Here is an 11,318-nt window from a genome sequence, read left to right on the forward strand (position 1 = left end):
TGCTGCACCCATGAACAGGGCAGGCTCCACACTGCAAAGGTGCATTCACAGTCAAGTCCTTTCAGCTGCTCTCCTTACCCATGTTTCCCTGCCTGCAGATGTTTATGTACATGCTGGGATTAAGAAGCCATTAGATGCCCAAAGCACAGCAAATTCAGTCTTGTGGCCAGTAAAGGGCAATACTTTGTAAGACTCCCTGATGGCTTTGTGGAGTAGTCAGGTGCTTTCCACTTGCATCAAGGAGTCAGCAGTCAGAGCAACGCTGCCAGAGCCAAAGAAACCTGGCAGAGGTACTTGCTCCCCACCTCAGTTTGGGGGCCAAGAAAGCAGCTCGGGTGCATTCATGGTGGCAATTCCAGTAGCCTTAGTACTCCTTCACAGCCTTGACTCTGAGGCTTCTTCCTGATCTGCATGTATCCCTGGGAGAGAAGGATCCTATCTCTATGGTACATATCCCAGGCCACAAAGAAGAGAAGGGCAGTGGCCAGGGAAGGATGGGGAACATGGGGAATAGTAAGTGAAGACCATGACAGTTGTGGAGAGGACAATTCCAATCACCACAGCCATGCAAGACATAAACACAGAATTACCCCGCCTTTCTCTCCCCATGTCAGAAAGCTTAAGAACTTCAGGGGATTTATTTTACAACACAGATGAAAAGCTTTGGATTTCACCACAAGAGCAATGAGGAAAACTGTTTAACGCTTAAAATGCCAGCATTTCTAGGCCACTACCACATGAGGAGGAGAACAGCATCTGTGACTTCACTGGATGCTGCTCCTCAGTGCAGACTGACTATTGGGACCACACTAACTGGTCACTCCAACTGGACTGCAGAAGGACAGGATGGGAGAAGTGTCACCTTTAACCCTGTCCATGACATTCCTGCTCCTAAAGGGGGAATTGGAGAGCGAGTCACATCCTCTGTGTCAACCCCACATCCTGCCCACACTCCAGACACACAGGGAAACCATCATCTGTCACCATGCCACAGCCCTGGCCTCCAGGGCCCCTCCTCCCTGCCTGGGCACAGGACTCACTGCAGCAGCCAAGCAAGGAGACGGCAGAGCACACACACAGGACTCCTCCATTCACACCCGGCTGGAGCAAAGGCATTATCCATCACATCTCTGAGCCGTGCCACACAGCAGACCTCTGATAGCAGAGGCACACACACACACATCTTTGTGCTGTACCAGCTGCTGAGGATTAAGGTTTTCTAACCTGACTGGCTTGGGACACTGCAGGAGAACAGCAGCAGCAGCACACACCCCAGCAGCTCACTGTCCCTGGGGTCTGCAAGCAGAGGAGGCCACAGCACATGGGAAACCCTTCCGCAGTGTCGAGCTGGCCCAACTGGACAAAATTATTCCTCCCTTGGCAGAACCAGGATGACAAGTAAGTTGAACCCTTCACAAAGCAAATTTGAAGAGGCAACTAGGGGAGTTGTGAAGACCCCTGGCATCCCCACCTGACCCCAGATACTGATCCCATAGCTGAGTGGGATAATCCAAATGCTGCCACCACAGCATGGGAGCCTGCTAAGGCAAGACCAACAGCACAGGGATCTAAGTTCTTCACTGTAAAACAGGACATGCTTCCCCTGGGACAAGCTCATCTTTTGCTGCTGCAGAAAGAAGTGAAGCAACTCCCTTCTACTCAGGCTTTCCCTCCCACCAAGAACCCCCCATGGAGAAAGAGGAAGAGTGGCTGGGGTGCAGCAAATGCCAAACATTCCGGCTCTGGGGAAGCCACATTCCCTCTCTCCCACCCCCACTGCCTTTCCTGCAAAGCAAAGTCTGATGCTTTCCTGCATATGCTCACCCCAGTTCTCCAGCCTTGCCTACCTTGCTTCATCAGGATATAAGTCTGTGATTCACAAGAGATGTGTGACTCTCAGAGATACTCTGGCTCCAGTACTGCCCCTCAGCCCTTCCTTGGAAATCCCTGTTTCTTCAGATAATGGCAGAATCATGCCTGGACAGGTGGAGCTGGACAAAACAGGCAGCTCTCTGATGGGTAGAATTAGCTGAGAAGCACACCTCTGGGTATCCCCTTTCCAGCCTCCCACTCCCATCGGTTCCTTCAGGCTCCTCAGTGGCTACTTCGGTTGCAAGAGGCCGGGAGGCTCCTCCTGACAGAGGGGTGGGCATAAAGGCTCTGGTGAAATGGCCCTTTGGGAAACCCTAGCCTTCATCTGATTAGATACAGACGGCCCAGACTTCCAGGAGCAGCAGGTTAATCAGTTAATGGCTGAAGGATGCTGGGCGATGCGCTGCCGCATGCTGCGGGGCAGCCCCAGCCGCACGGCCCGAGGGCAGCCACTCCTTCCTCTCTGGGGCCAGATCTGGGAAAACAATCTGTTCTGATAAAGAAAGTGCTTCACCAGGGAGGGGGCAGGCCCAAGCCCATCAGCTGCTCCAGCCCAGGGACCACGGGCTGCTCCGGAACGCTGTTAGCTCCCCTCCGCACCCATGGCTCGCAGGGCTGACACTGGGGCTAATGGCCTGGAAACCATCTGGGGGCTGGAGGGAGCAGATGTGTCATGCCCCAAGCAAGAGGCTTTCAGACCTCGGCCGCAGACCTCGAGAAGGCCCCGTCACCCCACAGTGCCTGCCGTGCCCAATGCCACGGGCACCCACTGTCACCCATGGGTCCAGAAAGAGCTGCCCCGGCCTTGCGCCCACCTGCCCCTCACAATCAAAGGCATCACCAGGCTAGGCTAGAAACCTGCGTACGCCCAGGCGAGAAAAGCGGCACAGAGAATTTCGGGCACCTGTGGGCTGTGCCAGGCACCTGGCCCCGCGCCCTCAGTCCCTCGCTCCCCGTGGCAGCTCAGTGTCCGCACGGCCGTGTGCTCACCCCGGCAGGGCACCGCGGCAGGCGGGACCAGAGCCCTCGGCTAACAGGTACGGCTCCGGCCCCGGGCACGCTCTGCCCGCCGGCGCGACGGTGACTGGGCAGCGGCAGCGAGGGGCAGGGGACTCCCGCCCCACCGGCCCGGCGCCCCGGAGGCCAGCCGCTCTGTGACACGCACACGCAGGCAGCAGCAGGCTCCGGACCCTGAAGTCGTTCCAGAGGATTAAGGAGCCGGCTTTGGGCAGCCATGACTATCATGCGACAAACCCTCTCCTCCCGCAAGCAGCCCTCAGTCGGCATTGCCGGCACCGCACATCGGTCGGGCTCCCGCTCCCGCAGCCCCTTCCCGCAGCTCCCGCGGTGCCGCGCCGGGCTGGGGAGCGCTCGGGGACAAAACCCTCCGCATCCCATCGCTCCACAGAAAGTGCAACCGGGACCGCCTCGGCGAGGGGGCAGCGGGGGCGCGGCGCGGCCCGCGGGGAGCGCAGTGTCCCACGGCCCCGGGGGTGCTCCTGACCCGGGGCACGGCACCCCGATGCCCGCCTCGCCTCGAGACCCAATCCTGCCGCCTCCGCCCGGCCCCCGCCTGTCCCAGCCCCGAGCAGGGGCCAGCCCCGCTGCCCACCTGGCGCAGAGAGGGGTCCATCGGCGGAGCCGCCCGCGGAAGCGCTGCCGCCGGCTCTCAGCGCCGCATCGCCGCGGCCGGGCGGGCACGGCTCGCCGGCCCCGCGCCGCGCTGGCTCCGCCTCGCCGGCCGCGGACAGCGGGGAGCGGCCGGGCCGCCCGCTCCGCCCCGCTCCGCCCGCCCCGGGGCTCGGGGAGTGCGGCTCCTGCGGTAGTGGCGGGGCCGGGTCGGTGCCTGAGCTTTTATGAGCGGGATGAGACTGGCTGGGAAGAAGAGCGCATCTCAAGAGGAGGGTGCTGAGAAGGGTTGGGGAGGCCCGAGCGGTCGGTGCCACCCAGGGACACGCGGCGGGGACGGGGGACCACTGCTGTACACAGCCACAGGAGCCGAGTGCGGACCTTTGTAAGGGCAGTTGATGTCATCCAGAATAGCGAACATTTCGGGTTTGGGGTTCCTTCAGCAGGCCATCATAGCGTGATGCAGTGAGAGAGACCGTTAACAGGAATCCTGATAGAGCTTCGAAATGATGTCACTGAGATCTGAAACAGGTGGCAAAGAGCAATATTCTGGGCAAAGTTTCTCCACATCATAGTTCAAAGATAGAACTCGATCACAGATCGAAGTGTGCCCAGATCATAATTCACAAGTGCTCTGTGAAGGTATTTCTTTCCACCAAAAATTATTCTGAAAGAAAGGAAATCTAATGGAGTGTTGTAGGGGAAAGGTTTTCTAATTTATCATTATTATTATTTTGGTCAATAATGGGAAGGTATTCAACTACTTAAAACACAGAGAGGATTCTGAGGTAGATGGCAGTATCTTGTTCGACATCCGCCACTGGACAGAGTCGCATCGAGGCCACTGTCTCACCTGTGATGACCACTCCCACCACTCTTCCACCTTCACTGTCTGGGTCTTCTGGTAGTTTCCTGACACATGAGTCACTGTCAATGTGTCCTTCCATTTTGATACCAAGTTATTGAGAGCTATCCTGAGTGGGACTATCCAGGCTCTTTTGTACTTATACTGGATTAGTTTAATCTACACCACTTTCCCTGTTTTACGAAAACATCATGCAAGAGGGTGCCAAAAGCCTAACTGCAGTTCTTATCTCCTATCTAATACTTCTATCCGCAGGCTAATCACTGTGTCAGAGAAAGGGATTAAACCTGCTCACAGTGTCCTTGACAGCCCTCCTTACAGCCACATATTTGTTGCCAGGATGTTTCTGCCACAGCCGGCTTTTTCCTCAAGGGAGGAGAGGGTATTCCTGCCGATACTGTTTCTGCAGACAATTTTGTCTGTTAAGCTTCTCAGTTTTGGCTGGTCACCAGGGGGCCGTGGAGCTCCTCACAACCACGGGAAAGTTGAGGAGCACACTTTTCTCCTCTACCTGCCTGCCGGCCGGCAGCCTCCACTACCAGACATTCCCTCCCAGATTTCTCTGGAGAAACTTTGGCCATCGGTCCTGTCATCCAGGGTAGAAGGGGAGGATACGGCCTTTCAAAAGGGCAAGGTTTTTAGCATTAATACTATTGTTGACTGACACTTTCCAAGGGGGAAGTAGAAGATGCCTTGACCAAGTCCTTAGAACAAAGTAACTTCCCAATTCTCAGTCAATTAACATTGGATTCCCCAAATGGAGTATCAGTGACTGACGCTGTAAGCCCTGTACTCTATCAGCGTGGTAGAAAAGGTGGCAAGAATCTTGACAAGAAACTTACATCTGAAATTTATTCCCTTCATTTAGTTAAAGCACCAGTCCTGTATTTTGTAGAGACCACTTGGAAACTGCAACATCTGAACTGTTCCCTAGCTGGCTTTTGGCGCTGCTCCTGAGAAGGGGTGACTGTGAGTACCTGCTTCTTCACAGAATAATGATAAGCAGGTGATTGCTAACTCATTATCACGTGAGCCCCACTGTGCAGAAGCCTGGGACCTCTCTCCAGCCCATCAGCCCTCTGTTCCTCCACCCGCCCCCCCCCCCCCCCCCCCAACCTCAGGGTTGCCTCCTTCCCCAAACCTGGCACAGTAGTGCTGACTGTGGGTTTGGCAGCAATGTCAGCAACCCAACGAGCTCCCAACCCTCCTTTCAGCCCAGATGAGACAGCACAAGAACCAGGATGCCATAGCTGCTCTCCTCTGCTTGTCAGCGGAGTGATGGGCTCTGAGAGAGGACAGCCAGGACAGACAGGTGCTGGTGGGTCTGAGCAGTGAACTATCCCTGCATCCATGAAAGGAACAACCCTCTGGTGCTGCAGGCAGCTGGGCCCCGCACCCAGGCATGGCAGTAGCAGACAGTGAGTCAGCTTCCTGCTGGGCTTTCCACACCAAGGGAAGGTCGGCAGAGGACTGGCAGGAACAAGCTGAGGCAGGAATTCCTCCTGGACTTCAGACAATATCTTAATTTCCTCTTCTGCCACGGGTCTGGCACATTGCTGGGAGGCGGGCAGCCTGCATGCCCTGCTGTGGGTGGGAAGCATCTGACAGACTTGCTCTCTCATCGCCTGCGAGGGGTCGAGATGTGCCACCTTGGCTGCAGGTCCCACTTCCTCAATGGCTCATCAGAACTGTGCTCGTAGGGTGGAGGACTGATTTCCTCCACTGTCATCCCTGGGATGATCTCATTTGGGAGAGGCAGCAGCAGAGGCAGGATACCTTGGACCAGATGAAGGCACAGGGACAGAGAATAAGGGAACCTGTGCTCTGCTATGCATTGCCACCATCATAGCCACCACTGCCAGGTCCTGCTGCTTTGCTGAGGCAACCAAATCCCCCCTTGCCCAAAGTACAGGACAGCCAGGAATGTGTTCACCAAAGACAGAGAACTAGTGAGAACAGCAGCCAAAAATCAAGCATGCCACCCATTGCCAGACCCTGGTAGACCACCAGATGCCGAGGCACTCTCCTAACTCAGACTGCATGCATGCAGGAGGAAGGGGACACACAGAACATGCAGTAGGGTGCAAACTGATCCCACAGTTCTGGCCCTCTCCTTGTTCTAGTTTCACACTCCCTTGAAACCAGCTTATAAATCAACACTTGAAAAGGGCAGGTCCTCCCTTCTCCCATTCCCAGATTGTAGGTAGCCCAGCCACACCTCAGACTTGGTCAGTTTGGCCAGGCCAGCTCAGGCTTGGGCTGCTTAAACTCAGCTCATGAAGCTGTGGACCTCTCCTCCAGCCCCATACCCTGCAAAGTAATGATAGTGATTATCAAAGCTCTGCCAAAGCTCTCCCTGCCAAAGGCTGCTCTGAGGCTCTGTGACAGGAATTAGCCCAAACTCCTTGGGGAGAGGATCATGTTTGTACCAGATGTGTCCCTGTTCCAGGGGAATGTGATTAAGGATGTCTGGAAAGGTTTTCACAGGGTCACATCAAGCACTGTGGCACCTGCTTCCCCAGAGAGCAGGAGCATGAGGGGGAGTCCTCCTTCTAAGGGAGGATGGTGTGGGCTGGGGAGAGTTTATTTGTCCTGGGCACCCTGCTGGCTCCTGTATCACTTCAGCCACCAGCAGTCTCACTGCAATGCACAATACTGCCTCTGCACACTACAGAACTCAGGCCAAGGGCAGCTATACCCTTGCTTAGTCTGACCACAGTGGGAAAAGCTTCTTATCCCATCCAGGCACAGAAATGCCCTCCAGGGCTACCCTTTCTCTGTAGGTCAGGAAAACAGGATGTTGTCTTCATTTTCAGCCTACACAAAAGCAGATAGATCACTGGAGCAGATGGACCAAGAAGGTGAATCCTGGGTACATCCACCCCACTGTGACCACGTGCCACTCCTTGGCCTCTGAGGCACCATCCTGAGCTGCATCACTGGAGCCAGCACTATAGCTGGGACTTTCTACCAGCCCATCTGCACTTGGCTCTGTTGACAAACCAAACCCATAATCAGGTATCTCCAGCTTTCTTTGCAGATAGCGGTCCTTATTCCTTCAGCCCAACCCTTCCTTCCTTTCCCTTTCACATCCAGCTCCGGGCAGTGACAAGCTGAGGTTCCCTCCACTGCTCCCTTTGTGCTGCTGCTGGTTTTCTTGGGGCCACAACGTATCTGTGTGTGGCTTTTATACCTTGGCCATGAGAAATGCAGTCCTGGTGACGAGACTTCTGAATGAGGGAGCTGAACTGCACCAGACTATAATTACAGTAGGAGCATGTGGGGAGAGGCCAGCCGAGCGCATCCACCTCATTTCCTCTCCTATTAAGTCTGCCCTGCTTTTGTTTGATCCAGACCAAATCTTGCTATTAATGGCACAATGCTGTGGAGGTCACAGATGATTCTGCTACAAGCAGCTTTGTGGATTCTGCTCGACTAAATGCATAAGCAGGGCTTTGCTTCCAGATACTGTTACTGTGTGATTCATGCTGTAAGAAAGTATGTCAGGCAGCTGTGGTGTAGGCAATGCCCAGACTGGGCTGTTTTGCCAGGGGAGCTCTTTGTCTCCTTCACAACCAGCAACCCAAGCAAGCAAGGAGGTTAAATGGTGTCATATCACTACCCCTGGCTGTGGCTGAATTCTGCTGATGGGTGCTGGTAGCCTGAGCCATGCATATTTCCTCTTCCTGATCTTGCCTGAACAGTTTCAGCTTGCAAAATACTTTTTGTGCTGAAAGAGAGAGCTCTTCTTGCTGTGCACCTGCAGCAGAACTGATGCCTGCCGTGTTTTGTTGTGCTTGTCCCTTGTAAGTTCCTGGAGGCAACCTGAAATGCTGTGCTCCTGGACTAGCGAAGGAAAAAAGCAGGCAAGGCTGTGCTAACACCTCCAAGGCTGAAAAGTGAGTGCAGCCCCAGTTCAGAGCACCAGTAGCTGGCCCCAGCATCTGGCCATCTGTCCTTGCTGAGGAAGAGAGCCTGGCACAGCAGGAGGCAGCCGTGCCCCAGCATCTCCCAGCCCCAGTGAGGCTGCCGTACTCTGTGTGCTGGAGGGGGGGACATCCTCCAGGGACACTGGGCTGATGGATGAAGGAAATCATCCAGCTGGGCTCCTGCAGCAGAGATCACAAGGTCCTCCCTTCTCTGCAGAAATCACGTGAGGTTTACCCTCCCGTCCTGCTCAATGACAAGACCACATCTGGCAGCCCAGGGGGTCACAGAACAAAGTGGCAGGAGAGATGGGGGATGTTGTGCAGCACTGATGCTCAGCACTTCTCCTTGTTCTGACTCCTGCATGCCCCCCTCTGAGCCACACAGGACACTCATGGGCAGCAGCCCACCTCCTTGCTGCTCCCTGCAGGAAAGAAGCTTCGGCACTCACATTTCAGAGCTCAGGCTGAGGCTTCCCTGTCCACATCTCACAGTAGCATTGCCCCCTCTCTGCACGGGAGCTCATGAGAGCCATCTCTGCAGAACAAGACACAGTGGCTTGTGACCAGGGGCATCCCAGCCAAAGTATGCATCTGGAGAGGGGAACCTTGCACAGGCACAGAATTGTCCCAGAAGTGCCTCAATGACTTCTGCAATGAGTCCTTTTGGAGAACAGTCCCAGCACAGGAACCTCAGAGAGCCAGAGGGCTGGAGAACTTTGAGGGGATGATGCACTGGAATGGGCACAGGGCAGCAACCAGGAAGCAAACATCCCAGGGCAAAGGAATGAAGGTCAGACAAATTACAGAAGTACTCACCTGTATTGAAGAAACATGCTGTCCAAGCCTGTGCCCAGGATTCAGACATCCCTACTAGAAAAAGATCCTTTGCTAAGACCTGTGTGAGGGAGATCTGGACAGAGCTTCATCTCTGCCCTGCAGTTCAGTGGCAATGTCTGTGAGCCTGGCAACTGGCTCTGGGAAAGGCTGGCTGCAGCACAAGGGACACGTCCAAACTTGCTGTTCCCATGGGGAGGAAGGTTTGCACCCATGCCTGAGGAGGGCAGGTTCCTTCCCCGGAGGTCAGCAGGGCCCTGCTGAGCCCTTTCCTCTCTTCCTGATGCTTCTCCTGGGCCTGGTGAGTCCCTTCTTTTGAGTGACATGAAGGGGAGGTGGATGGAGGGCAGGAGACAGAGAGCACTGGGCTGGGGCCATGTCAGGGATGTGCAAGGACACCAAATTTCAGCAGTATTTGCTGAGGGTGGTCCTTGGCATCTACAGCAGCAAGCAGGACTCTAGCACCCCTGAGCTGGGGCTGCTCTTGGGGCTTCACACTCAACCATTGTCCTGCTCAGCATCATCTCCGCTCTCCCCAAAATGGTGCAATTCACATCTGAACAAACCCACTGCAAACCCGAGCCGCTCTCACTCCTGCCAACGTGAGGAATGCACTGTGCTGCCGTCTCCTGCCACTACCTGCCCCACACCCCCCCCAAAACCCTCCTCATGGAGAAGAGGAAAAAGGGTTTTCACAACTTATTTTAATGAAGTTTGAGTGTCTGAAAAGCAGACACGAAAGCCCCTGCAAGAACTTTCAGACACACAGGGGGAAGGGGAAGCTTTGCCTCTGGCTCTTGTTCACAGTTTTGTTGTAGAAATGGTTTTAGCTAGCAGTTTCCTTAACTTCCCAGCCATAGGGCAGTGTGAATGGATGCCAGTGGTGTCTGACAACAGAGGTGTGCCACCCCGTCCTGTCTGCAGAGAATAAAAATAACTGGAGAAGATAACTTGAGTGTACTTAAACCCAGGTGACAGAAACAGAAACCCAAACAGTTTGCTTAAACAATATAGTTGTTTAAAATAATAAGGTTGATAATTTTGGGAATGGACCTTCTATTTTAATGTCTCTGAACAGGCTTACTTTTGTAAAGATAAACCTCTTCTCATATAGCAAAAAGGAAGAAACTTCTGGTTGGAGTGCAGTCCTGGTCTGGCGTGAGCCCCCTATCAGGGAGCAAATGAACATTTGCCCCATCCCAGAGCACCCCCTGGAGAACTAGGGGCCTGCAGACACCCAGCTAGGGGTATTCTCCCCAGCCCCAGCACAGGAGCATCCCCTGAATCTGCAGGCAGCCCCTCAGCTACTCCCCCTTTGCACTGCAGCAGTATTTTGTGATCCAGCAGGGTCTTGGTGTGCCAGCACCCAGCAGCCTCTCCCTCCTCCTCTGGTCTGACTAAAGTGGGGATACCCCATGGAGTGCACCCCTTGCAGCCCCTTTACTCATCCTGCCGCAGCCCCTCCCTGTTGCCCTCCTTTCCATCCACCCCCTCTCTCTCCTTTGGCAGAGTGACCAGGACTGACTCCTCCAAGCGGGACAAATGTCCCACTCTTTGAGCAACACACCAGCCTTTGGTAGAACTGATTGCTGAGTCCACATGTGTGACCCAAACCAGAGCCCCTGCAGCAACCCTGCCTACATTGCATCCTGGTGCAGTGTGTTTTCCAGCACATCCAGGGCTCGGGACCATGTGGATGTGGATGAGCTGTGATCCTGGTCAACTCTTCTCCATCACTGTGGCCACCCATGGAGGCCCTCTACTCTGCCCTCGAAAGGGAGATCAACACCTTTGTGAAGCACATGCAGAGGTGCCAGAAGGGCTTCGACCTGCACAGCCTGTACCATGTGCTGCTGCTATTGGTACTGCCACGGAGCCCCTAGGGGCAGATGGAGAGCTGGCAGCACCTGCAGAGGCTTGCCCACTGCCAGCCTGGCTCAGGCAGCCCTGACATGGCCAGCAGCTACGTGGACTGGCTGGCCTCTTACCTGCAGCTCCTGAGCACACTGAAGAGGAGATTTGATGTCAGGGTGTTGGTCCCTCTCTGTGAGAACTTATACATACATGAGGAGCCAGCTGCCTGCCCTATCCAGTGGTCCCTGCTGGCATCCATCCCCCACCTGGCCACACAGCTCTTTGCCTACCAACAAAACTGGGGGCTGCTGCTGCAGGGGGGGATCCTCAGCCAG

The 11,318-nt window shown here is 55.0% G+C and overlaps 1 protein-coding gene across 1 annotated transcript in view; it reads right to left on the reverse strand.

Annotated features, from left to right (window-relative positions):
* LOC134047084 (unconventional myosin-X-like) overlaps positions 1-82 on the reverse strand; it is an 84,225-nt gene extending 84,143 nt beyond the window's left edge. The window contains exon 1 of the mRNA XM_062498010.1: positions 79-82. Coding sequence (XP_062353994.1) covers positions 79-82 — 4 coding nt within the window. The remainder of the gene's footprint in view (positions 1-78) is intronic.
* Between the last annotated feature and the right edge of the window lie 11,236 nt (positions 83-11,318).

Source organism: Cinclus cinclus, chromosome 9, assembly GCF_963662255.1.
Source record: "Cinclus cinclus chromosome 9, bCinCin1.1, whole genome shotgun sequence".
Classification (NCBI taxonomy): Eukaryota; Metazoa; Chordata; class Aves; order Passeriformes; family Cinclidae; genus Cinclus; species Cinclus cinclus.